Raw genomic sequence first — 26,494 nt, 5'->3', positions numbered from 1 at the left:
CAAGAGACTTAGGACCCGGCTCCCTCTCTCAACCGTTGTAACCCCTACTACAAACTGTTGACGACTAAAATTGGCAGACTGTGCAGACCGGTCAGACCGGTATGCACAAACCGGTCTGACCGGTCAAGGTGACTTTGCCAAAATGTAAATTAGACTTCACCATTGCGTAGCTCTCGTCGAGACGATCGAATTGCATATGTAGAACGCCTAATCTGGAGTTCGGATGAGAGAGTTATGGCCTCTGGAAGACTTGACACCGGGTTGGACCGGTCAGACCGGTACAAACTGCACAGTCCGAGTTTAGAGTTGTATTTTGATGCGGGATTTATATACAATTAGACTCCTGATGGGGTAAGACCTCCCCTCCCTATGAATATAAAGGGCCACGGCCGATTGAGGTTTATCCAATCGATCTATCAAACACTTTTATCTTTTTTACCTTTCTCTTTGCCCTAATCTTTTCCAACCCTATGTGCTATTCTTCTCTCGTCTCCATGGTGTGAGGGGGCGTCCTAGCTGGCCTGCCGAGCCTAGGGCATCCCAAGGTGCGGCTGCCCCGACGGGGTCCCTCCCGGGCGGGCATTCGTTGGATCCTCGTCGGGCTACCCCGGCGAGACTGGTCTGACCGGTCAACCATACCGGTCTGACCGGTTGGTACTGCGGCACTACAAGGAGCGTCGCTGCGTACTGCAAGATCTAGCGCGATCGTGTGTTGGCCCAGAAAGGCGTCAACACAAACAGGGGCGAAGCCACGTTCATTTAACTTGGTGCATAGGCACTAGGGTCCAAATCAAATTGCAGTGTTGTTTCTTAAAGCTTTGCTTGGAAATTTTGAGTCCAATGTAGAAATGATGAAGTCGGGCACCAGGGTCTTCTCTGATCTAGCTTCACTCCTGACTACAAACTCACGCAAGATACTCCGAAAACCTTTATTTAATTCTAGAAATTGTTTTAAGCATAAAAAATTGATAATAAATCAACCGGAGCTCCGAAAATTATGAAACCAGTTTCATAATTCTTCTAAAATCATGATCTACACGTTAGAGTAGGTTTTGTTATGAGTTGGATCTTATTTGAGTAGTTTTTCGCATTCTTGCACTTTGGCCCCTATAGTAATTCGTAATTACGAATAGGTCCTACTGTTGAAAGAAGATCGACGCCCCGGACGCCCAGAAGACCCAGGAGGACGTCCTGGACTACGAGAAGACCCCGAGGACCTCGGAAGACTACGAAGAGCTACCAGGTTCACGCCCATCTATGACTTGAATTCCTATTAGGCATTGCTTGCTAGAATTGCTATTGCTATACTTGTGTTTGTGAGATAAGCCTGCATGGCCTACTTATACCGTATTCCTTGCATCCCTATACCTTGATTGATTCTTGGATGCTTTGGCTACTATGAGAGTGTTGGGGTATGGGATTCCATGATATGATAGTCTTGGCATGCATGAGATCCACTTTGTGAGGAGCCAGAGATAGGGCTTTTAGCGGGGGCAAGTGACTGGCCGGGGATGTGTGGTGGGCACATCCTAAGGAGCACCTGTGGCAGGTGCGGGATGAGGAGGGGTGTACTTGTGTGGTTGCCCAAGGAGAGGCGATACCTATTATGGGTGTCTTTGGCGGACCTTTGCGGAGGACTGCGCGAGATGATGCTTGCCCCGGCAATATAGTTCGAGATAGTGCCCCTGGTGACGGAACTATGTCAAACGTGCACACCACTTACTCCCATATGGGTAGGGGTTCCAGCCATTTCTAGCTGTGCTGTACCAGACTGTGGCTGTGTTTAACGAGAGGGTAGGCCGAGCACGCCCATGGGAATTCGGGGTGTGTCGGGCCCGATCGGGTGTTCCGACCCTAGTCTCCAGGAGATGGTAGACCGCGCACGCCCAAGTCGGGGTGCATGGGCCCGGTCAGGTTCTCCGACTCCAGTCTCTGAGATTCTCGAAGCCATGGCCAGGCTAGAGATCCACAGCCCCGGAACATTCGTTGCGGCGAATGTATCCCACCCCGGGAATGCAGGATGGTACTGTCATGGTTAGGGAGTCATGGTTGTGGGCTGTGTCTCAACCGGTTAGCTCCCGGCTTGCAGCCCGAGTGGGTACAGGTGTACAACCCCTGCAGGGTGAAAACTATACGTATAGCCGCGTACTCGGTCATGTACAACTCTTGATCCGGCCGCACTTTCATAGAGTAGTGAACCCCAGTATTCTACCTCCCTCTAGTCCACTTCCCCCTGTGGAGTCAGATGAGGTGCAGGGAGAGGGAGTTTCCTGCACCGACCTGGGATGGGTGAGAGACATGATTATGGATATATATGTATATGATTGCATAGGAAACCCTAGCCTATCCTTTGGCTACTTTTTATACCTTTGCATCCACTTAAAGCTTGCATACGGATGGTAATGTGAACCTATCCCGTCCTTGGAGATAGTTTGGCAAGATGCAGGGTCCGATCAAGAGTTCGACGCCAACAACATCGGATGGTACGATTGAAGCTTAGAAGGCTGTGCTACGCTCAAGTGCTGCCTGTGGAGATGAAGTTCGAGTTGAAGGATGGCCTGAAGACTAGCTACCGCTACCGTTTTCTGTTTGTTCCAGTTTAGCCCAATGGGCTTGTAATAACTTTTCGTACTACAAATCCTCTGGATATTGTAATAATTAAATCTGTGTTTGAACCTATTTTAAGTGAGTATGAACTGATTTACTGCCTGAAATGAGGTCTGTATGTGATAGCTACAGATCCAGGGACTATCACAACGATATAGGGATTCGGGTTCTTCGTTTGAAAACCCGGGTCGTTTCACTCAACCCAATCAATGGATATGCAATCTATTTAGCACTACTCACAAAGAGTGTTGGGGAGAGCTAGCTGGTCAAGAAAATGTCTTAAGAAGCTCAGAAATAGCCAAGGAATCAGCAGCCCTCGCAAGAGAGGGCCAAGGGGTATAAATACCCACTACTCAAAAACTAGCCATTGAGACTGTCAGTGCAGACCGGTCTGGTCTGAAACTAACCGTTACTCCCCTGACCGGTCAGACCGGTCGCCCTGACCGGCAGACCGATCAGAGCCAGTGAACCCTGAACCACTGTTAGAAGATACCACTTGGTCCACCAAGTCAAGACTTGATCATCCAAGAAGTACTAAGTTATTTCTCAGAGGCTCTCTCTCAGGATCCTCACTTGGGTGACCTATGAACACTTTTGACCGATCAAATAATCAATGTTGCATCCCTCTTGATAGTACAGTATATCTATACTCAAGATTAAATATAAAACACAATTCAATCACTAGAGCCTTGAATTACTTCAGTCTTGCCATACATTGACTTTGTCAACCTTGGGATTTCAACATTGTATCTTCTTTTCTTGAGCAAATCCATACTTGAGCTAGTGGCTTAGGAATTCCATCTCTTAGAAAAATATGTCCTTGAATCCAAGTCACTCCATAATATATTTGATGCATTGCATTGCTTCACCCAACAAGGCTTCGATATGATACTTCGACAACCCCACGGATACTAGCAACTTCACCCTAGCAATTCGCACATGGTAAGCCATCGCTTCACCAAAGGTTGCTTAGTCCCTCGCACTAGTCATCTCGGTTGGTTTCTTCACCTCTTACTCTGGCCACATTGAGTTAACCTTTGCACATCAACGATGAATTCCATTGAACTTTCTCTTTGATTGCTTGAACTTGATCTCATAAGTAATATTTCATATCTCAAGCTTTCACCAAGCATCAATGACTTGAATAAGAAATAAGCTCATACACATGTCTTGCTTTGCAATCATTCTTTCAGTCAAACACTTCTCAATTTATGCCAAACCATATATAGAAACCACTTGTTGTCATTGCATGAACACTTGTTTCTTTTTTCTCTTCACAATATGCTTGATATTCAACAATATTTGCCTTTTGTTTAATTCTTTATTACATGAGCTAATAATAACAATTGATTTGTAAGTAGATTTCTGCTCATGACAACTTCAAAAAAATCGTTAGACCTTTAATCATGTTGTCAATCAACTCACCAAAACCCATTAGGGCCTAGATGCACTTACAGCTTGGCCGAGTGCCGGGTGCTGGTGGCGGGACAGGCCGAGGCGCTCCACCTCTGTGGGCGAGTACTCGCCGCTGAGGCGCAGGTTGACAAGCTCCTCGAACCCTGCCACCGTGGCGAGCGTCGCGGCCAGCAGCGGGCGCGCCCAGCCCATGAGGTTGTCCTCGGCTCGAGCTCAGCGAGGCGCTAGACCTCCCCCAGCCGCGCCCGTGCTCGTCGGCGTTGAGGCCACAGAGCTACAGAGAGGCGGAAGGGGAGGGGCTTGCGGCCACGCTCCGGCGCTTGAACGACGTCCAACACTGGTCTCGCCGCACCGGCCCCGAGCCTGCGCCCCCGCTACTCTCGCCGCTCCGGCCGGGCGGGAGGTGCCGCGTCGAGATCCGAGATGCGCTGCTAACCGCCACGCGCATGTGCGGCGCTGGCCGGGCAGCTCCGAGATCAGGCTGCCCGCCCGCCTGGGAGGTGCCCTCGAGGCCGCCATGGGAGGTGTGCTCGAGGTCGCCGGGGAGGCGCGCTCGAGGCCGCCGGCGAGGAGCCGCTGCCGGAGGAGGAGGCACCGTCGAGGCCGCCACGGCCGCGGAGGGAGCTCAAGGCCGCGGAGCTCGAGGCTGCCATGGGAGGCATGCTCGAGGCCGCCATGGCAGAGGGATGGAGGAGGAAGGAGATGGGGGCAGCTGATCCGACCGCATTGGAGCTTGAGCAGGCTCGACAGCGACGAGGCCGATGGACGAAGGAGGCTTGGGGCGGCGCGCGGTGCGGGGAGAGAGGGGGGCGGGGCGGAGTGAACGACGGAAGGGGAAAAAGAAAAGAGTAAATGACAGGTGGGCCTCATCTTTTGGTAGTTGATATAGAGTACAGATGTAGAGGATGAATGAGTGCAGGGAAACTGGAAATAGATGAGAGAATCTTGATGACTAGGATGAAATATTCTTTTTAGAGGATGGATTTAGAGGACGACGACTGAGGATAGCCTTATTGGGAGCATTGTAGACTGCCCCAAATCTGGCTTGTTAGGATCCATTTTTTGGACTGTGAAAAGATTGAAAACAACTTTTGGGATCAATTGCAGGGGAGGTCTTTGACTTCATGCCTAAAATCAAGCTTTTGGGAATATGTTTAAGGTAGTCTTGAGGCTGTCCGCACTGGGACCTCTATCCCACACGGTACGACATCCTGCAGTTCGATTTTAGCATAAAAAACCATTGTACCAAACTTCCGTACTGGGGGCTTCTAAATGGTACACTATGTTAGCATTCCTCCTCCCATCCGCTAATCCCCACGTTATACGGACGACACAATATCGCCGCCTGGTCCTAACCACCCCGCCTTCGCGATGTGGCTCGGAACAGGAGGAGGAGGAGCCACCATCGCCGGTCAACCCCATCCCCGTTGGAGGAGCCGGCAGAGAGAAGCCGCGGGCCCTCGAGGCTGCAGCCGCCACGGGTGTCGTCGCCACGTGGAGAGGAGGGAGAGGGCCGCGCTCCGGCCTTGGAGGCGGAGGAGATGAGGTGCCCCGTCCGCCGCAGCTGGACCTCCGCGGACGCCGCCGCCGGGAGCCGGCCTCCGACCTACTGGAGAGAACCACTGCCATGGCCGCCCCGTCCGCCGATGTTGGACCTTCACGGGCCTTCGCCACTGCCCTGGCCCGAGCTCGAGACTGCCATATCCGGCTACCGCCGCCATGTCCCGAGCTCGAGGCCGCCGGATCTGGCCGGTCCCACCATCTGCTCGGCTTAGCGGAGCTCGAGGTGGGAGCCGGCCGGCGCACTCGAGGCGGAGCGTGGGCTGGGCGGAGCAAATGCTGGCGAAGCGCACAAAGGCCGTGCGCCCACCGCCATGGCCGGAGCTCGATGATCGAGGGCTGCGTGCCCGCCGCCGCCCCGTGCGCCCGCCATCATCGTGCCATGTGACCGCCGCTGGCGAGGGAGGAAGGGAGGCGCCAGCGAGGGAGGAAAGGGGGCGCATCAAGCTGGAGAGAGAGAGAGAGGGGGGAGGGGCGTCCGTGTGGGGGTGGGGGAAGGATAAAAATCAGACAAGTAGGTTCCGCTACTAGTAATTGGTATAGAGTAGGAGATATTGAGGATGATGGGTGCACGAAAACTGAGTATAAAGGAGAGAATCTCGATGATCAGACAAGAATATTTTTTAGGGGATGGAAATAGATGATGACGAGTGCGGATAGCCTGAAGCGAAAATTGTTTTTGCTGCCTAGCGAGGCTCAAGTAACTTCGCCCCTGTTAGAAGAATTGCGCGGAAGCGATAACCCTAAGAACACAAAACCAAACCAAAAGATCACACAAACGAGAACGACACCAAGGCATGATGTTTTTTAACGAGGTTCGGCAATGCGCCTACATCCTCGGGGGATGACTACAGGCGCTCCTCTCCATAAATAGCAGCTACACCGGCATCCGGGCACCACCGCGGCAACGCCGCCGCCCATACCAGCCGCCAAGTCGTCTCACAGTTACACGGTAGTGCCCTCATATTTATGGGCCCTAGAGATACAAAGTACGACCCAAACTCTATCCCTAACCTACCAAACTTACAACTCAACTCCAATCGTAACCAAACTGTACACATATTCGACACATATCCAACTGCCACTTATCCAATTGCCTAGTTTACAGCTAGCGGAAATCATTTTTTGGTGGATGGACATGACCAAAATGAAGAGACTGCAAAATGAAGGAACTGCTGAGTGCTCCTTCCGTCCTTTTTATGTATTGCTTGGGAACCGTACTTGTGATGGGAGCATGCTTCCCAAACTACACATAAAAAGGGACAGAAAGAGTAGTGCAGAAATAGTCTCGAATGCTTCTCGATACACTTCTCTCTCACTATACAGTATTTAAGACAATTTATTCTCCTCTCTATTTACATGATAAGAGTTGTTGCTAGCTCTAAGCCATGGGAAAGAGCCTTAGCTACATTTGCTGTGTTTGCTTGGCTTATCAGCCAACCAGCCAGCAGTACTATTCTCTCATACTACATCAGCGCCAGCCACCAGCCAGTCAGCAGTACTGTTCTCTCATAACAAATCAGCATCAGCCATCAGCCACAGCCAAGCGAACACAGCAAAAATTTGTTGCTCTTGACAGTGCTAGATTATTCTAGTATTTGTCCGGCAAACCAAGCAAGCCTCATGTTTGCGTCAATAAGAAGTAAAGGCAATGTATCAGGTGCAAACTAACCTTTTTGTGCAACCGTACAAACTTCTAATCTGGATCACAGGATCAACATCTAAGAGGCATGGAGGAATGTGCAATTTTACACTTAACCGCTCTCCTCTAATCACGCTTTTGCAAATCCACCTCTCACGGCCCCTGTGCATCCCCTTGGATGTTGATCCTGTTGCCTAGATTAGAAGTTTGTGCGGCTCCATAAAAATGTTGGTTTGCACCTGATATGTTGCCACGTTGCCAGAAGTAAAAATATTTTTTTAAAAAGATGTATTATAGGAGAAACCTTATTGCACAACTACATATTTGGTTTAGGACATTAGTTTTTTAGGCGCACTTTGCATGCACTTGGTCTTGCTTGAACGCTTTGATTATGTTGTAAGACACTGCCGAGTTTTAGGCTATTTTGTCATTTTTCATACGAAGAAGCCGGGTTCCGTTCTTTCTTCTCCTTTTCCATCTGCACAGCATCGTTCTCTTTTTCTATGCTCTCTGGAAGAACCGTCTCGACTTTGGCGAGTACTAAAAACCTGGGGGAAAAGAGGCCGTGCGTGCTCTGCCCGCTGGTGCTCGGCCGGCAATGAGCCCATTGATGGCTTAAACTTGATGTTGAAAGTCCTGGAAGGACGCGGAATTCCACGGTAGCTGGGGGACGACCGCGTCTGCTAGGTCGTGAAGCCAAATTGGTTCCACTCGACGACACTGATGAAATGGACAGCCAGTTTTTAGTCATTGCTCTAGTTAAAGTCTCCTGTGTAGGACGTGCTAGACGGACAGAAGAAACATTGTCACAGCTCTTCCCGAGTCATGGCAGTGTACATTAGTCAGTCCGTGACCGGCAAGCTACACGTACGAATTGAATCAGCAGCATATGCTGTGCTGAAGCTTTATCGGCCGGTCCATATCACCGTTGACGAACTGATGCAGCAAGCACCGTGTCTTCACCGTTTCACAGCTCGTGCGTACCACTCCGTCTCGAATTATAAGATATTTTAACTTTAAGCATATCAAGATTGATCAAATTTATATAAATAAAATAATAAATTTACGATACTAAATAAGTATCATTTCATTTTTCGTTAATTATATTTTCATAGCATTTCTATTTGATATCATAAATCTTTTTTATTATTCCTATATTTCTGGTCAAATGGTTTGACTAAAAAAGATTAGAACAATTTATATAATTTAAAATGGAGGGAGTATTATATAAATCGAGATGGACCGAGGGTGCAGGCGCGCACCTAACCAGGGCACACGTACGTCTGAATTATTCATAACACTGCACGGCCATGCCTCCCAGACACCTGCTCGCCAGCACCCTAGTGGCAGCTGCGCTGCTCGCGCTCGCCGCGGCGGCGCCCGGGCACAATACCTCGGAGGCGAGACAGCCGGGCAACGGCACCGACCTTGCGGCGCTGCTCGCCTTCAAGGCCGCGCTCTCCGACCCGCTCCGCGTGCTCCGCCACAACTGGAGCGGCAGCGCGGCCGTGTGCGACTGGGTCGGCGTGTCATGCGGCAGCCGGCGCCACCCGGGCCGCGTCACGTCCGTGGCGCTGCCCGACATGGCGCTCCAGGGGCAGGTTGCGCCCAGCATCGGTAACCTCTCCTTCCTCTCCGTCCTCAACCTCACCAACGCCAGCCTCACGGGGCCGATCCCGCCGGCCCTCGGCCGCCTGCGCCGCCTCCGGTACCTCGTTCTCAACCAGAACAGCCTGTCAGGTTCCATTCCGGGCGCCATCGGCAACCTCACGAGCCTGCAGATCCTTGATCTGTATCACAACAAGCTAACCGGTGAGATCCCTCCGGAGCTGCAAAACTTGCGCAACCTCATGTACATCCGCCTTGACACCAACCACTTGAGCGGGCGGATACCTGCTAGCATGTTCAACAACACGCCATTGCTGAGCTCGCTTCAACCTGGGGAACAACAGCCTCTCGGGTCCCATACCGGCGAGTGTCGGCTCTTTGTCTGGGCTCAAAATCCTGGCCCTGCAAGACAACCAGCTGTCTGGTCCTGTGCCGCCGGCCATCTTCAACAACTCCGTGCTTCGGGTGATGGCCCTAGTAAAGAACAACAATCTCACGGGGCCAATCCCTGGCAATGAAAGCTTCAATCTACCCATGTTGCAAGTATTGACCCTTTCCCGAAATGACTTCGGGGGAAGAATCCCGTCTGGTCTCGCGGCATGCCGATTCCTCCGGATACTTTCATTGTCCTATAACGTCTTTGATGATGTCATCCCAGCATGGTTGCCAACACTGTCCCAACTTACTTATGTTTCTTTGGGTGGGAATAACCTTGCTGGGTCAATCCCCACTGGGCTGCACAATCTTACTCAACTTAGTCGACTCGATCTCGTCGAATCGAATTTAGTTGGAGAGATCCCAGCAGATCTAGGACAGCTAAAGCAGCTCTCATGGCTAAATCTTGCGGCGAACCGACTAACCGGTTCCATTCCCGCTTCACTTGGCAACTTGACCATGGTCGCTCAGTTGGATTTGGCTCACAACCAATTGGATGGCACCGTGCCTTCAACATTCGGTCGACTCGGAGTTCTTGGGTTTCTCAATGTTGAAGGAAACAACCTTGGAGGAGAGTTTGATTTCTTAGACGCTCTTTCAAGCTGTAGGGCTCTTCGAAATCTGTACATATCAATGAACTCTTTCACAGGTAGTATCCCCGACAACGTTGGGAATTTTTCAAACAATTTGCAAGCTTTCTACGCGCATGAGAATCAAATCTCCGATAGCTTGCCACCTGTGATGGCAAATTTAAGTGGCCTCATTGCAATTTCTCTCTACAGCAACCAACTAAGCCAAACTATTCCCCCACAAATCATGCTGATGGCGAATCTCCAGATCCTTAACCTCTATAATAATCTAATGGTAGGGCCGATCCCGATTGAAGTTGGCATGATGACAAGTCTGGTTGAATTGCATTTGGGAGCTAACAAATTCATCGGACAGGTACCTGACGCAGTTGGCAATCTCAGCAATCTACAAAGCTTGACCTTATACCAAAACAACCTATCTTCTTTCATACCCAATAGCTTGTGGCACCTTGAAAACCTTATCGAGCTTAACTTGTCACATAACTCCCTGAGTGGCATGCTACTGCCCGACATCGGGAGAATGCGAGCATTAGTCCAGATGGATCTATCAACAAATCATCTGTCAGGGCCCATTCCTTTGTCTCTAGGTCAACTCCAAGCAGTAACCTTCATTAACCTTTCTCATAACATGTTTCAGAATTCCATACCAGACTCACTTGGCAAGTTAACTAGCATAGTTACATTAGATTTGTCTAACAATTCGCTTTCTGGAACTATTCCAAATTCCTTGGCCAGTCTCATGTACCTTACGAACTTGAACCTTTCTTTCAATAATCTCGAAGGTCAGATACCGACAGGTGGAATTTTCTCAAACATTCCTCCTTACTCTTTGGTGAGAAATGGACCTCTTTGTTTTTTTTTGAAGGTCAACGGGGGGGATCCCCCACCTGATTCATTACTCTGGCCCTGATTGGCCCATCAGAATACAAAGAGTTTTACATTTTTCATCAGTGTTACATTGCCGATTCAAAGAGAGAACACCAAGACAGACTAATGTGTCTATGATCAATCGGCAGGCGGCATCCCCAAAGTCTAGAGTCTTCACGGGCGGACCTCAGGACTGTTTGCAGCGTGTCTTGCTGGGATTGGAAGATGACGTTGTTATGGCGTTTCCAAAGCTGCCAACAGCACAGTAGCAAGGTAGAGTAGTATTGCGGCGGCACATGGGAGGGTGGTCTCAGGTCACATAGCTGTGTCGTTGCTATCTCTCTTGGCATGGTGATGTGGAGCGCTGCCCAGAAGGAGGTCGCAAATGGGCACCCAAACATGATGTGAGCTGCGGTTTCATCAGCACCAGAGCAGACCTCACATTTTTCATGGTCCAGGACCTTCCGTTGGTGCAGATGAGCGCGGCTTTGGATCCGCTATCGGACAAGAAGCCAGGCGAAGAACTGTACCCGCGGCGGCGCCTTGTTGCCCCAAGTGAATGTTGCTTGGGCGCTTTTATCTCCCCTTGCCGATTGTAGCAGCTTGTAGAGGGCAGAGGTGTGGAGCTTTCCATCATCCTCGGCAAAGACGCAGAGACGTTTGTCCGGTGTCGTGGAGGGCGTCCAAGCTGCGAGCAGTGCCTCAACTTGTGAGAGCTCACTCTGAGCGGCCGGTGTTATTCTGGGTTCCAACACCGCACCAAGGCCATCGCGTTTTGCAGCGGCACAAGTTTGCTTCGAGTGCTTGCAGTGACTGAGAAGGGCCGGGAAGCGGTCGGCCAGTGCATCCTCGCCTTGCCAGACATCAAACCAGAAGGATGTTGTGCACCCATCACCAAGCGCAACCAACGTGATCGCCCTGTATGTTGACAGTAGCTCTCGCAGTGCATTCCAGTGGTGCCCCGCGACCTCCCATTCCATTGTGGCGATGCAGGAATGACGCCTCACCCGGCCAGCCCAGGATGAGCTTGATTCTTGGTGGAGCCGGTGGATCAGTTTGAGTAGAAGGCAGGTGTTCTGTAGGCCGAGATCTCTGATACCCAATCCACCATTGTCTTTGTCCAAACAGACTTGCTCCCAGGCAACCAGGCAGTTTGCCCCTCGAGCAGTGTCTTCACCAGTCCAAAGGAAGGCGCGGCGCCGCTGGTCAACTTGCGCCAACGTCCCGGCAGGCAGCAGCAAGGCACTCATCAGATAAACTAGTTACGAATCCAGGACCGAGTTGATGAGGACAGTCCTTCCCATTGGATTGAGCAGGCTGGCCTGCCAACCAGCAAGATACTTATCTGCCTTGGCCACATAAGGGGCGAACGCGGTGAGCTTGAAATGGACCTCTTTGTGGTCTACCACGCCTAGGGTCCCCACCATGCGCGAAAAGCTCTCACTCAGCAAAACTCGATATTTTGAAATATATTCTACCTAGTATCGCGGCGTTGGTTATTGCCATCATTATCTTGTCACTAATCTTCAGAGAAAAATTTAAGGCAGCAAAGGAGGGATCCATTCAGCCCCCAGGAGCTGATATTATTGACCACATGTTTGTATCGTACCATGAGATCATTCCAGCTACTAGAAATTTCAGCGATGACAATCTCATTGGTGTTGGGAGCTTTGGGAAGGTTTTCAAGGCCCAATTGAATGATGGCTTAATTGTTGCAATTAAAGTCCTTAACATGGAATCCGAGCAAGTGTCCAAGAGCTTCGACATCGAGTGCCAAGCACTGCGCATGGCTCGACACCGCAACTTGGTACGGATATTGAGCGCCTGCTCCAATCTGGACTGCAAAGCCCTGGTGCTTGAGTACATGCATAAGGGGAGCCTGGAGTCTCTTCTACATTCAGAAGGGAGGCTGCATTTGGGGTTTATCAAGAGGTTAGACATAATGTTGGATGTGGCAATGGCATTGGAATACCTACATTGCCTTCACTCTGATGTTATGCTACACTGCGACTTGAAACCAAGTAATGTCCTACTTGACGAGGAGTACACCGCGCATCTCGCGGATTTTGGCATTGCAAAGCTGTTGCTAGGGGATGGTACCTCCTTTGTCATATCAGCTAGCATGCCTGGGACAATCGGCTACATGGCTCCAGGTACATTATTGTAGCAACGCATACTTTCATACACTACTACAAAATAGGCCTTTTGTCCCGGTTCCAAACTGCCTTTTGTCCCGGTTTTGGAACCGGGACAAGGCTTCCGGGACAAAAGCCTCGAGGCTTTTGTCCCGGGTGGCAGAACCGGGACAAAAGGTGCCTGACGTTAAAAAAAATTTTGCACACCACGGGATTCGATCCCAAGACCTCTTGCCTAACGCATGGTTTCCTTACCAACTCACCTAAGTTGTACACGTGACTCAGTATAGAATAACTTTCTTTTGAACTATCACGTGGAGGGGCCTTTTGTCCGGGTTGGTAACACCAACCGGGACAAAAGGGTCACCCTTTTGTCCCGGTTGGTGTTACCACCCGGGATAAAAGGGTTGGGCCTTTTTGTCCCGGGTGGAGCCACCAACCGGGACAAAAGGGGGGCCTTTTGTCCGGGTTGGTGGCTCCACCCGGGACAAAAAGCCCCTGTCCCCCACGTTGGCTCGGGATAAAAGCCACCTTTTGTCCTGGGCCCAAAGGTAACCGGGATAAATGGCCTGGAAGAAAGGCTTATTTTGTAGTAGTGATATGTACGATTGGTGTACAACATCTGACTAATACAAATCGTCACTTTTCTTTTTCTCTTGTACTCAGAGTATGGGTCTATAGGAAAAGCATCTCGAAAGAGTGATGTCTTCAGTTACGGAATCATGCTACTCGAGGCCTTCACAGGGAAGAGGCCTACGGACCCGGCATTCAGCGGAGAGCTGAGCCTAAGGCAGTGGGTTAACTATGCGTTCCCGTCTCGGCTTGTTGACGTTATCGACCCTGTCATGCTGCAAGAGGGGAAAGAGGACGGCTTCGGTGATGTTGGCACATGTTCCACTGCCGGCGCCCCTAACACATTGGGCAGCTGCCTGGCGTCAGCAGTGGAGGTGGGCTTGTTGTGCTCCGACGAGTCACCTGACAGAAGGATCCCAATGAACGAAGTGGTGGACAGGCTGAAGAAGATTAGGAAGGGTTACATCTCCCAGCCCGATCGAGGAGTAAGCGCATTGGAGATCGAAGGACATCAAGGTGGATGAAAGAATACCTTATCGACTTTGCTCTGTTTTTTACTACCAATTCGGTGACACTACAAGAGCTGTTTTACCACCAACTGTCATTGCAAGCATATAAACTACGAGGCTTTTGCTTTGTCAAACTAGCATTAAGTTACTGTATATAGATGCATGTATTCCTACATCAATCACCCACGAGGGCTTTTGCTTTGTCAAACTAGCAGCAATATGTTGATTTATATGCATTAAGGCCCCTGACGCGGGGAGAGGAATCGAGAGCAAGAACACACCATCCACGGACCCTTAGCGAACGATTTCACTTCACACAAGAGACTTAGGACCCGTCTCCCTCTCTCAACCGTTGTAACCCCTACTACAAACTGTTGACGACTAAAATTGGCAGACTATGCAGACCGGTCAGACTAGTATGCACAAACCGGTCTGACCGGTCAAGGTGGCTTTGGCAAAATGCAAATTGGACTTCACCATTGCATAGCTATCGTCGAGACGATCGAATTGCATATGTAGAACGCCTAATCTGGAGTTCGGATGAGAGAGTTATGGTCTCTGGAAGACTTGACACCGGGTTGGACCGGTCAGACCGGTACAAACTGCACAGTCCGAGTTTAGAGTTGTATTTTGATGCGAGATTTATATACAATTAGACTCCTGATGGGGTAAGACCTCCCCTCCCTATAAATATAAAGGGCCACGGCCGATTGAGGTTTATCGAATCGATCTATCAAACACTTTTATCTTTTTTACCTTTCTCTTTGCCCTAATCTTTTCCAACCCTATGTGTTGTTCTTCTCTCGTCTCCATGGTGTGAGGGGGCACCCTAGCTGGCCTGCCGAGCCTAGGGCATCCCAAGGTGCGCCTGCCCCGACGGGGTCCCTCCCGGGCGGGCGTTCGTTGGATTCTCGTCGGGCTACCCCAGCGAGACTGGTCTGACCGATCAACCATATCGGTTTGACCGGTTGGTACTGCGGCGCTGCAAGGAGCGTCGCTGCGTACTGTGCGATCGTGTGTTGGCCCAGAAAGGCGTCAACACAAACAGGGGCGAAGCCACTTTCATTTAACTTGGTGCACAGGCACCAGGGTCCAAATCAAATTGCAGTGTTGTTTATTAAAGCTTTGCTTGGAAATTTTGAGTCCAATGTAGAAATGATGAAGTCGGGCACCAGGGTCTTCTCTGATCTAGCTTCGCCCCTGACTACAAACTCACGCAAGATACACGAGCAGTCGCAAACTGAATATAGCCAGGGCCGGCTTAAGGGGAGGGGCAGCCGGGGCGACAGCCCGAGGCCCACGGAGTAGGGGGCCTAAGATCTAGTATGTACTAGGTAGTAATATCTGGTCTAACTCGGAGTATTGGAGCAGACAGCCAGGTACGAAACCAGTCATATAGATCTTCAATACTTCTACCCTTCCGGGTCGTGACCACGATTCAGGGTTCGGCGTTTTGTTTTCATCTGCTTTCGCTCGAGCTCGGCATCGGATGTTCTCATTCTCCAGACGACCAGACACCAAAACTGAAGATCGGGGTCCGACGCACTCGGCACTCACGCACACACACACCAGCTGGCGCGGTGCCACCGCAGCCCGCGCGAGCATCTGCTGCCTACACTACAAGAAATCTCTTAATCCATGACGATTTTTTTGCGACATTTATATAAAGCGTCATAAACTGGCAACATCTATGATGATTTAAGAATTTTCGTAACAGATTTGCAAGTGCCCCATTTGGGCTCTAATTCGGGCCCGGCTTCTATGACGAACCTTTGATAACCGTCATGGATTGAAAATTAAAATCATCACAGATTTGATACTATACTCAACCACAAATTTGACAAAACAAATATGTTGCTTACTTTCAAGAAAATAAGATGCATTACTAGTACTTCTTTTTTCTTAAAAAACGTGGGTGTTGTACAAGGTAGGAAATAAGAAAAAAAAAGTTGCCTTTATTTGCGTGTGATGGAAGAAAAAAATTCTCCAGCAGAATTGGTGATAAGAAAAATAAAGAGATGCTCACAAAAAAAGATAAAAAATTGGGGAAAAAAGAAGGAATGGAGTGTTCGAACCATGATCTCCAAGACCAGGCCGCCGCACCATACCACTGTGCTACACCTTCACCTGTGAAATGGTTTGGTATTACTCATTATATAGTAATATTTGTGCTTTAATTTAGAAAAAATAAAAAACCGTGCACTATAGGCATCGAGCACTGCGGGTATTACTCTTTATATACTAATATTTGTGCTGAAGGAAGGAAGTTTTTATGGGCTGAAAAAAAATGGCCCAAGTTTTAAAATGGGCCATGAATGCAATGTCATTGTGCACATCAGCCGCCACATTAGCACCACTTTCCATGTCACTGGCCATGTCATCGACCACGTAAATTTACACGTCATCATTGCTATTCACGTCATCGTCAAGTCAACAGCCACGTCATCTTTCATGTCATTTATGTGTGACATGACAATTGAATTTATGACGAAAATTATACTATTTGTAACGTTTTCTTTCGTCATAGAAAACGGGCTTGGGTTTGGCTTTGGGGGCCTGGGGATATTTTATGATGATTTCAAAATGTCATGGATCAATCAATCTGTGACGAAATTTTAAGAAACGTCACGAGGTATAATCTATGATGCTTAATACATGACGCAATTTGAGATCGTCATAGATGTTGTTTTATGACGGTTTTTTAGTGATATGTGACGAAATTTAATCGTCATGAATCAACAAATTTTTTGTAGTGCTAGGCGCTAGCACTAGAGCTCTAACAGTTTGCAGGTAACTTGGCTGTAAGTTCAATTTTCTAATTGTTAGGGTCTCAACTTCTCATACGATTAATTGCCTGAGTTCTTAATTTTTAATTACTAGGCACATATATATTCTAAATAAATTGCTATAGTTTTTTTAACTGCTAGGAGGTTATTTTTTGATTAATTGTTTAATGTTGTCCTTAATGATTTTACATCAAAAAATGCTCGTAAATTTTTTTTTAAGATGAACTGAAAAATTATTATACATGGAGTCATTGGAGTTTGGTTCTCATTTGAGGTAATCATAACTCACATCATCGTAATAATAGTTTTTTATTTTTGTTATTTTAGTTTGTAATATTGATATTATTCTTCATGAATTACATATAATATTAGAATTTTTATTTCCTTTTAATTACCATCTCAAATAAAAATAGTTAGCCTAAAAGGCCTGCAGTGTTTGGCTAGCCCTGGGGCTCTTGAAAACTATGAGCCGGCTCTGGATATAGCGACATTCTGCCATGTGTTTTCTTGCGTATCATCTTTGCCATACGCGCAAAGCACCAGATTTACTAGCCGGTGGTTCTAAACACCGAAAAATCTCGAAATTTCTTGATCATTCCCTCTTTTCTGTTGTCTCTAAAAGGGCCCCAAGTTATGCTGTCCTAGCCTGTTTCTTTTTTTTTAGATTTTTTTTATTTTTTACATTCGCTCTCCTAGCCTGTTGGGTAGTGAAAGAAAAATTGGGCCGTACTAAAACACAAATAGGCTGTCTGTTTGGTCGTCATTTTTGGTAGGATAGGGGTCCAAGGCCCATCCGCGAGAGATAATGGCGGGCCGGGGCCATCTTGTTGACAAAAAAAAATACTCCGTAATAGACAAGCCCCGTCGGCCGTCGCGCACTCGCGCCGAGCTCCGACTCCGAGCCGGATTGCCCACGGCGTCCGCCTGCTACTTCGACGCCGATTCGGGCAGAACAGCCGACTCGGACTCCAGCCACCCCGTCCTTATAAGCAATCAGACGCGCACGCAATCGAACAGCACGTCGGTCCATCACAAGTATTCCCAGCTCCCGATCTTGATTTCTTTCCGGTGCTCGAGGCCCTCTCCACTCGGCCAAGCGATCGACGTCGTCGCCGCCGCGCCGGCCGGATCGATGGCGCCGCCAGCACCGCGCGTCGCCCCCGCGCACGCCACCAGACCCTCGACGGGGGACGCCGTCCTCGTCGCCGCCGTCTACGACGCCGCCGACATCTCCCGCGGCGCCGACGTCAAACTCGTGGACGTGGCCTCCGGCGCCGTCGTCGGCAAGCTGGACGGGGAAAGCACCGGCCACGCCATCGCGGCCGCCGGCGGCCTCATCTGCCTCGTGCCGACGCGCGGCACGGACAAGGCGGCGCCCGTCCGCGTGCTCAACCCAGCCACCGGCGCCGTCACCGACATCTCCGTGGCCCCGACGGCGGATGATTGGAGGACGTCGCGATCGTCGTGCGTGTTCGGGCAGGTCCCCGTGACCGGAGAGTACAAGGTCCTCCGCATCCACACTTCCGCCATCGGCCGGGGCAAGCCCAGCCAGTCATGCGTGATCCTCACCCTCGGCGGCCGCGAGCAGCGCTGGCGGCCGGCGCCGAGCCCGCCGGCGCTCGTCGGCACGACGGTCCCCCGGCACAGGGCGGTCACCCCAGGGTTGGCCCACTTCTTCACGACCTCCAAAATGGCCGACCACGACGGCATCGCCTCGTTCGACCTCGCGACGGAGCAGTGGAGGCCGAGCCTCCTCCCAGGGCCGCTCGCCTCCGGGGACCTCCATTGCTGCCGGTCCAGCCTGAGCTTGGTCGAGCTGAACGGCTACCTCGTCTTCGTGCACCACGACTACCGCTCCTGCTGCATCGACATGTGGATGCTGGCGGAGCTCGAGAAGGGGAGGTGGCTGAGGATCCAGTCGCTTTCTATGGGGTCGGTCCTGCGTGGCTGGGAAGAGGAGACTCAGCCGGCCCCGCTGATACCGGTGCAGCGCCGCCGAGAGATCTTCGCGCTGCCATTGACGGTGCTCGATCGACGACGGCCGGATCGCTTTCTGGGTGTCCCTCCCAAACGGCGTGGTGAGGGTGTACGATCCCAAGACGCGCAAGTGCAAGGACGTGGTCGGCATGGGGGGAGCCTGTACCATTTTTGGGTTGTGCAACGGGAACCAGTTGGGGTCACGGTTAAGGAAACCGGTGGGAACCGGTCCGGTTTGGGCCGGTATCAAACCGGCTCCAATTCAAAATTTGAATTTGAATTCAAAAAAATAAAAATTCATAAACCGGTCATACCGGCCGGTAAACCAGTCAAACCAGCCGGTAAACCGGTCTACCGGCCCCAATTCAAAATTCAAATTTGAATTCAAAAATAGAAAAAATTCTCAAACCGGTCATACCGACCGGTAAACCGGTCGGAACCGGTTACCCATGCGATTTCGAATTTGGATTTGAATTCAACCGTTTTCCACCGGTTTTCGATCAAACCGGCCCGGTAAACTGCTACCGGAGGGCAGCGGTTTGACCGGACCGGTCGGATTTGTAAACCCTGGTTGGGGTTCGCGTAGTAGGTCAAGGCAAGGAGAGTGAAGTGCCAGCATTTGTTTTGTTTCCAACAATTTGTTGGTGTATTCAGGATAAGGCACTTTTTGTATCTTGTGTTTTTTAAAATTCCGAGATGCTTGATTCACATTTTTACATCAAGAGTTTATATATACATCATCATGCTACCAAAAATTACTATTACTTCTCTTTTCTGCAAGAAGACAACTCAGATGGCCGTACGTTTGGGCTTAACGATGCCAACTTGTAGGCTGGCCCATTCGGCGAGAGGTGAGAATGGGCCATTCAGCGATCTCTCTCAATGGCCCAATGTAACATGGCCCATTCTGCAAGCCCAACTACCATGCCGCCCCTTTCTCTCTATGGTAATAAGCTGTCTCACACCGCCTCGTAAATAAATGTTCGGAAATGAACGGTGGCCGGCATGAGAGATATCATCATAATTCCTTTTAATACTGCTACTAATAACATGTACAACAGTACAAGCAACAAAAAAAATGCTACAAAAATCTGGTGAAAAAAAAAACGTGCTAGTCCTTTGCCAGTGAAGCACCAGAAGCACCTCTTTTCAGAAGTCCTACGTTACCTCAAGTAGTACTACAAATGATGATCAATAAATGGGCGTTAGCTTGTGGACATTGTTCAGATGGTTGTCCAACCAAGGCTGTGTTTAGTTGGAGTGCAAAAAAATTTTCGTTGGAATCTTACTTATTTGAAGTACTAAATGAAGTCTATTTACAAATCTTTTTGCACAGATGGGTTACTATAGCATCACTGTTGCAAATCATGGATTAAGTATGCTTATTAGATTCGTCTCGCGATTTACAGCCCATTTATGCAAAAAACTTTGTAAATAGACTTCATCTAGTACTCCATGCATATGTCGAAACATTCGATATGACAGTTTTTTTGTATTTACGGGATTTACGGGTAAAAATTTAAACATAGCCCAATATTATTATGGCAGCATGGCGTCCACGCAAACCCACCTCGTCCGGGCTCCAAAAATGGCTACGACGACGACGGCACACAGGCACACAGCACCACCTACCTGCTAGAGTGCTAGGCACGCATCGCCGAGTACGACGCAGCCAAAAACCCAATTCAGTTTCCTTTTTTTCTTTGAATAAATTCATCTTGTTTTATTTTCTTCTACTGCTAGTATTACAATACATGATTCTGCAGGTCAGTCTCAGTGAAGTTTCAGGGCACAGTTGAGAATAATTGTGCCAGATGAGTTTCATGGTGATGAAACTCTCCTCACATCCTATGAAATTTCATATGTTTCTCTCTTCGCCATGTCAGCAAAATTGATGATATTTAATACTATAAAACCCTCCATAAAACTCCATTAAGACTGGTCTTAAACCCGTTGGCTAATGACTGATTGTACCATCAGTTGCACCGTAAGGTACTGGAACCTTGAATTTGACGGGATTTATACAAGGGCGTGAAAAATGATGGGAAACAGGCTGTCATGCATGGTGTGGTTCCAAACTTTTTCTCTTTGTTCTTGACGGTGCTTTGTACTATTTTGGGATCGTGAAACACATTAAACAAAAGGGGAACTCAGGAGAACACAGTAACACCGATATGAATGGGAAAGTTTGCGAACGAGGAGGAGCAAAAATAGGCATCGATTTACAGTCATTATATTTTTACCTCACTAATGGTTGTGCTTTAATGATAGTATAAATGATTTTTCCCCGTATACAAGGTCAAAATTCCATACGAAACTTGTACTACTCTCTCTGCCCCATAATATAAACATTTCTAGCTATGTTTTCAGATGTCCAGATTCATAGCATCCCTAATGTATCTAGACACGCTAGAAATGCTTATATTTCGGAACAGGGGAGTATCGTATAAGGAATTTTGACACTAGTCGATCAAGGGAAAAAAATGGTGATTGCTCATATTGGTTCGAGTACTGTTTTTTTTTGCATAAACAATGGCATTACAAGAGTTCAAAACCAAGGCAATCGGGAGTTGGGGGCACACGAGTTCAAAACCAAGGGACCGCGCCCACGTCACGCAGCCCGAAGACAAAAGCGGCACGCGCTTCGATCCACGTGTACCCCGCACCACTCCATGGACCCAGTCCACCCGCCACACCGCTGCTCCCACACCCCAGGCTGCCTGCCCCTGCACCAGCAGCCGAATCGGCAACCCAACCGCGCCCGGTCTGCCTCACGAGTCCCGAGACTCACGACGCGCCCAGAGCCCTCCTTCCGAACACCGTGCGCACGCAGGGAAGCCCCCCGCACCGCAGGCCCAGGGCGGCCAGGCCCCCAGCTCACGCCGTCCCCCGCGAATCAAATCGCATTCCTAAACACGCCCCCCGACCAGCTAATCACCGGCGCCTGCGCGCGCCCGGATCGCAATTCGCCGCAGCAATCCAAATCCTTCCAAAAGGCAACCACGTCTTTTTGGCAGCGGGGCTCATTAATCGCCATTGATTAGCAGCAGCGCCGGGCCCGCCCGCCCGCCTCGTCGCTCTCCTCATGCTCCTCCTCCACCCAGCCCGCCTCCGCCGCGCGCCGTAGCAGCGGGACCCGACCCGACGCGACGCGACGCGACGCCAGAGGCCGTCCGGTGGGTGGGGGGTTAGGGTTTTTCGTTTCGCGCGCGGCGATGCGGAGGGCGGGGGCGGCGGGCGCGGGCGCGGGGGCGTGGGGCGGCGGGTCGTTCCGCCGCCGCGTGATGGAGGGCCTGGCGGCGGTGCTGCTCCTCTACGCGCTCGTCGTGCTCGCCCTCGAGTCCCCGCTCGTGTCCACCTCGCTCTCCTCCGGGGCCGGGGGCGGCGCCGTGGCGCGGAAGCTCTACCTCTCCTCGGGCTCCGTGACGGCGCGGCCGGCCCCCGCGCGCCCCGCCAAGGAGCCCCGCCCCGCGGCCGCCAACGTCGCGGGCCCGTCGGCGCGCGGGCGGGAGCGGGAGCGGGATCGGCTCGCCCGCTTCGCCACCGGGCTCGACCTCCGCCTCCTCGACACCGCCCGCTCCGGCGCGCTGCGCGGGCAGATAGCCGGCGCCGTCGCGGCGGGGGCGCGCGTGTTCGCCGAGCTCGAGGCCCTCGACGCCGACGCGGCCGCCCTCGCGGCGCCCTCCGGAGAGGGGGACGCGGCCCCCACCAGGTGCCCGCAGTCGATCGCGCTCTCCGCGGAGGAGCTCCGCGCGCGGGGCCGCGTGATGGAGCTCCCCTGCGGGCTCGCGCTGGGGTCCCATGTCACGGTGGCCGCGACGCCCCGGGCGCCGCACCAGGAGCGGGACCCCGCGATCGCGGTCCTCAGGGACGGGGAGGCGCCCGCCATGGTGTCGCAGTTCATGGTCGAGCTGCAGGGGCTCAGGGCCGTCGACGGCGAGGACCCGCCCCGCGTGCTCCACTTCAACCCGCGCCTCCGCGGGGACTGGAGTGGCAGGCCTGTCATCGAGCAGAACACGTGCTACCGCATGAACTGGGGCGCCGCGCAGCGCTGCGAGGGATGGAGGTCGCGCCCCGATGAGGAGACTGGTTGGGGACCCCTGTCAGTTCATCGTTTTCAATAATTTGACCTCAGGAGGATTCTGTTGTTCAGGCGTGTGTTGAATGAATGCGTTGTTCATGTGCAGTGGATGGGCTGGTGAAGTGCGAGAAGTGGATCCGCGACAACGACGAACGCTCTGAAGAATCAAAGACCGCGTGGTGGCTGAATCGGCTGATCGGGCAGAAGAAGGAGGTCAATTTCGACTGGCCGTATCCTTTCGTGGAGGGCCGGTTGTTTGTTCTGACTCTCAGCGCTGGGTTGGAGGGTTACCATGTTAGCGTCGATGGGCGACATGTGACTTCGTTCCCTTACCGCACTGTAAGTGCACATGTTCCTTCCCTTCGTGTTGTCTGCTGCCAAATATGCTGGGGAGGGAACTGCTGTCCACTGTTTATTGCCATAGTTCAAAGAATTGGTGGTTGGGGATAGTTGTTGAGGTCTTGGGTCCATTACTTGGTCTGCCTGTACAATTAATTTATGTTTCTTATGTCTCTTGCAGGGGTTTGTGCTTGAGGACGCCACAGGCTTGTTCCTGAATGGGGACCTCGATGTGCATTCAGTGTTTGCAGGGTCTTTGCCCACTACACACCCGAGCTTTGCACCACAGAATTATCTGGACTTTTCTACTGTTTGGCAGGCCCCTCCTCTGCCTGATGAGCCAGTGGAGATTTTCATCGGCATTATGTCATCTGCCAATCATTTTGCTGAGCGGATGGGTGTTAGGAAGACATGGATGTCTTCTGTTCGCAAGTCACCAAACATGGTGGCTCGTTTTTTCGTTGCCCTGGTAAACCCTGTAATGTGAATCTGAAAAGCTCACCTTACATCATTTGTTTTCTGCACTTGAGCTAAGGACTTTCTTAATTGCAGCATGGCAGAAAGGAAGTGAATGTGGAGTTGAAAAAGGAGGCAGAGTTTTTTGGGGACATTGTTTTTGTACCATCTCTGGACAACTATGATCTTGTTGTTATGAAGACTCTTGCAATATGCGAGTATGGGGTATGGCATCGAGTTTCTTATTTGTACTAAATCTTCTTTGGAGTACTATAGCATTTATCTTGGTATTATCTGACATTAGTGAACTTGGTTGCTCAGGTGAATGTTGTGTCTGCTAAATATGTAATGAAGTGCGATGATGATACTTTTGTGAGACTTGATTCAGTAGTCGCTGAAATTAAGAAGGTACCAAGTGGGAGAAGTCTCTACATAGGGAGCATGAATATCCAACACAAGCCATTACGCCATGGGAAATGGGCCGTGACTTATGAGGTAAAGCTTATGTAAAATTTGTTTGACAGCTATTAGATTGCATTCTTCATGAACCACCTGATCATTTCTCGTATAATTTGAAGCAAAATATAAATTCCTCTGTTGCCTTCTTGATCCCATAAAAGTGTACTTGGTCATCTGTACTGATGTGATAAGACTGGTTAAACTTATGTTCATATCGGATATAGATGATTTTGAATTCTTTTCTCTGCAATTGAGGTTTGTGTTTGTAACATGTTTCTCTGGAAGATGAATAGTAGCCTTCTTATTTATTCATATAAGAAGTCATGTATCTACCCAAAATAAAACAAAGGATCACTTGTTGCATGTCTGCTCCTGATGGCAGACCCCTTGAAGGCGTCAGTTATAGAAGATTTGACATATGATTCTTTGCCAGTTGTTTGTAAACGATGTTAGCTATCTAAGCAGCATGATTGCATTTTTGTGGTCTGTCAGGCTCCTACAATCCTACTTATGTCTTCACATTGTGCACTTTCTTGGTCTTAAAAGTCAGCATTCAGTAATATGTTTGCAGAAGCTGGGAATTTGTATATTAGCAAAAACATGTTTTATTAGCTTTCTGAGTGGCTTTTTAGCTTTAGTGTTAATTTACACTTGATACTCCCTTTAACCTTACTAATTTGATAATTGGTCTGCATATTGTTAATGCTGCTTCCCACTTAACAGGAGTGGCCAGAAGAGGTGTATCCAGCATATGCAAATGGCCCTGGATATGTTTTATCATCCGATATTGCACATTTTATCATGTCAGAATTCACGAAGCAAGGATTAACGGTACAATTTATAATTCCCCACCTATCGAAAAAAAAACTTTTCCCTTCAATTGTCATAATAAAAATACTCCATGCCATTATTTTTTTATAGTTTGCCAAAATGCCATTTGAGTATTGGACACTTGTCAATATACAACTTAGATCTTCAAAATACCAGTTTTTACACTAGATTAGGCAACATGCATCAATCATAATAAGGAAAAAGGAAGCAATAGATTATTTTTATTGGTCCAAACTTTATGTGATTCATCCATATTTGTTGAGCAATAGGATAATATACAAAAACCCTTTTCTGTGCACTTGTTTTACCACTGATAAAAGTATCTCTATTTATAAATTTCCTAACAACATTTTACAACAATGAAGAAGCATATATAATTTACTATTTCTCTCTGTGCAGCTCTTCAAAATGGAAGATGTGAGCATGGGTTTGTGGGTTGAGCAGTTCAACAGGACAATACCTGTTGAATACATTCACAGTGCGAAATTTTGTCCATATGGATGCATTGATGACTACTATACTGCACATTACCAATCACCAAGGCTGATGCTATGCATGTGGGAAAAGTTATTGGAAGGAAGACCGGGGTGTTGCAGTGTGAGATAACAGTGATGACCTAGTTCCAAGAAGAGATATAAACAATAATGGAACGAGTAGCATTTGACCCTCATCCATAGTGGTCTCATGTAATCAACAAAGTAGAAGGCTAAACTAATGTTCTTCATCACCTGCGATTAATTCATACATACATCTTGATGGTAATTTATTCTTCTAGAGTCTAACATGCTCAAAAGCTGACCCTACTTAGTTACAACAGTGGATGATGAGGCAACCCACCAGTAATCCTGTACTCTTTCAACCCCAACCATATAGGTAGAAGTTCGCAGGTTCTCTAGAGATTCTCAAGGACTTCATTTGTAAATATGAAGAGTTGAAAGAGTTCTGTTAAGTTGTTTCGGCTTGCACTAGGGCTTTGAAACTTGCTAGTACTTGCAGCTAAATTTATCAGGCAATAGAGAAAATTTTAATATTTCGGCCAATTTTTTTATAGAGAAAATTTTAATATTTCGGCCATTTTTTTAACATGCCATGTTTTTTTCAGTTATGACTTTACTTTATTGGTGTATTTTATTTCTTAACACATTGTTTTCTTAAGAAGCATATTTAACATACGCATTTGATGCCAAATATCCTAACCTTTTCAAAACACAACACATTTGGACTGCTATATCGCACTCTATGGATCCCAAGCAAAGCATCACACGTGTAAACCAAGCTAACCACATCGACCTTTTTTTAATTTCGAACCTACCCGAGCTGTGCTCCTTCTGAATCTTTATATCTTTATGATTATGGTATGATGAGATCACTAGAAACTTATCATATGTGACATTACCCACATCGCACTCTATGTATTTTTTGTCATGAAACTTATCATATATCCTCTGTGTTGTGGTTTGTGGACACCCACAGCCGGGTGGTGTAGTACAGCCGCCTAATTCCAGAGGGTGAGTACTTGGGGAAGCGCTAAGCGATTCGGCAGGTCTACCTAGGGAGCAAGAACACAAGAACACTCGAGGATTTAGAGTGGTTCGGGCCGCCGGAGCGTAATACCCTGCATCC

General features: G+C 49.3%; 1 protein-coding gene and 1 pseudogene across 1 annotated transcript; both read left to right on the top strand.

The window, feature by feature from the left end:
• The first annotated feature begins 8,535 nt into the window (after positions 1-8,535).
• Positions 8,536-14,081, top strand: LOC120662336 (annotated as a pseudogene).
• A 7,779-nt stretch (positions 14,082-21,860) lies between these two features.
• Positions 21,861-25,613, top strand: LOC120659633 (hydroxyproline O-galactosyltransferase GALT6-like). Its single transcript, XM_039937833.1, has 7 exons — positions 21,861-22,794; positions 22,893-23,125; positions 23,307-23,594; positions 23,678-23,806; positions 23,903-24,076; positions 24,764-24,871; positions 25,271-25,613. Exons 1-7 carry the CDS (start codon positions 21,921-21,923, stop codon positions 25,475-25,477), a joined length of 2,013 nt encoding a protein of 670 aa, XP_039793767.1. The 5' UTR covers positions 21,861-21,920; the 3' UTR covers positions 25,478-25,613.
• The last annotated feature ends 881 nt before the right edge of the window (positions 25,614-26,494 follow it).

Source organism: Panicum virgatum, chromosome 2N, assembly GCF_016808335.1.
Source record: "Panicum virgatum strain AP13 chromosome 2N, P.virgatum_v5, whole genome shotgun sequence".
NCBI lineage: Eukaryota > Viridiplantae > Streptophyta > Magnoliopsida > Poales > Poaceae > Panicum > Panicum virgatum.
Note: the sequence above shows the minus strand (reverse complement) of the source record. Positions and strands in the feature narration are given on the sequence as shown.

What these genes read in the sequence shown, in the direction of transcription:
- LOC120659633 (XM_039937833.1), top strand. Translation starts at nt 21,921, where the DNA reads ATGCGGAGGGCGGGGGCGGCGGGCGCGGGCGCGGGGGCGTGGGGCGGC. An exon ending in CTCGTTTTTTCGTTGCCCTG is followed by an intron (nt 23,595 to 23,677) that starts GTAAACCCTGTA and finishes TCTTAATTGCAG; the next exon opens with CATGGCAGAAAGGAAGTGAA. An exon ending in TCACGAAGCAAGGATTAACG is followed by an intron (nt 24,872 to 25,270) that starts GTACAATTTATA and finishes CTCTCTGTGCAG; the next exon opens with CTCTTCAAAATGGAAGATGT.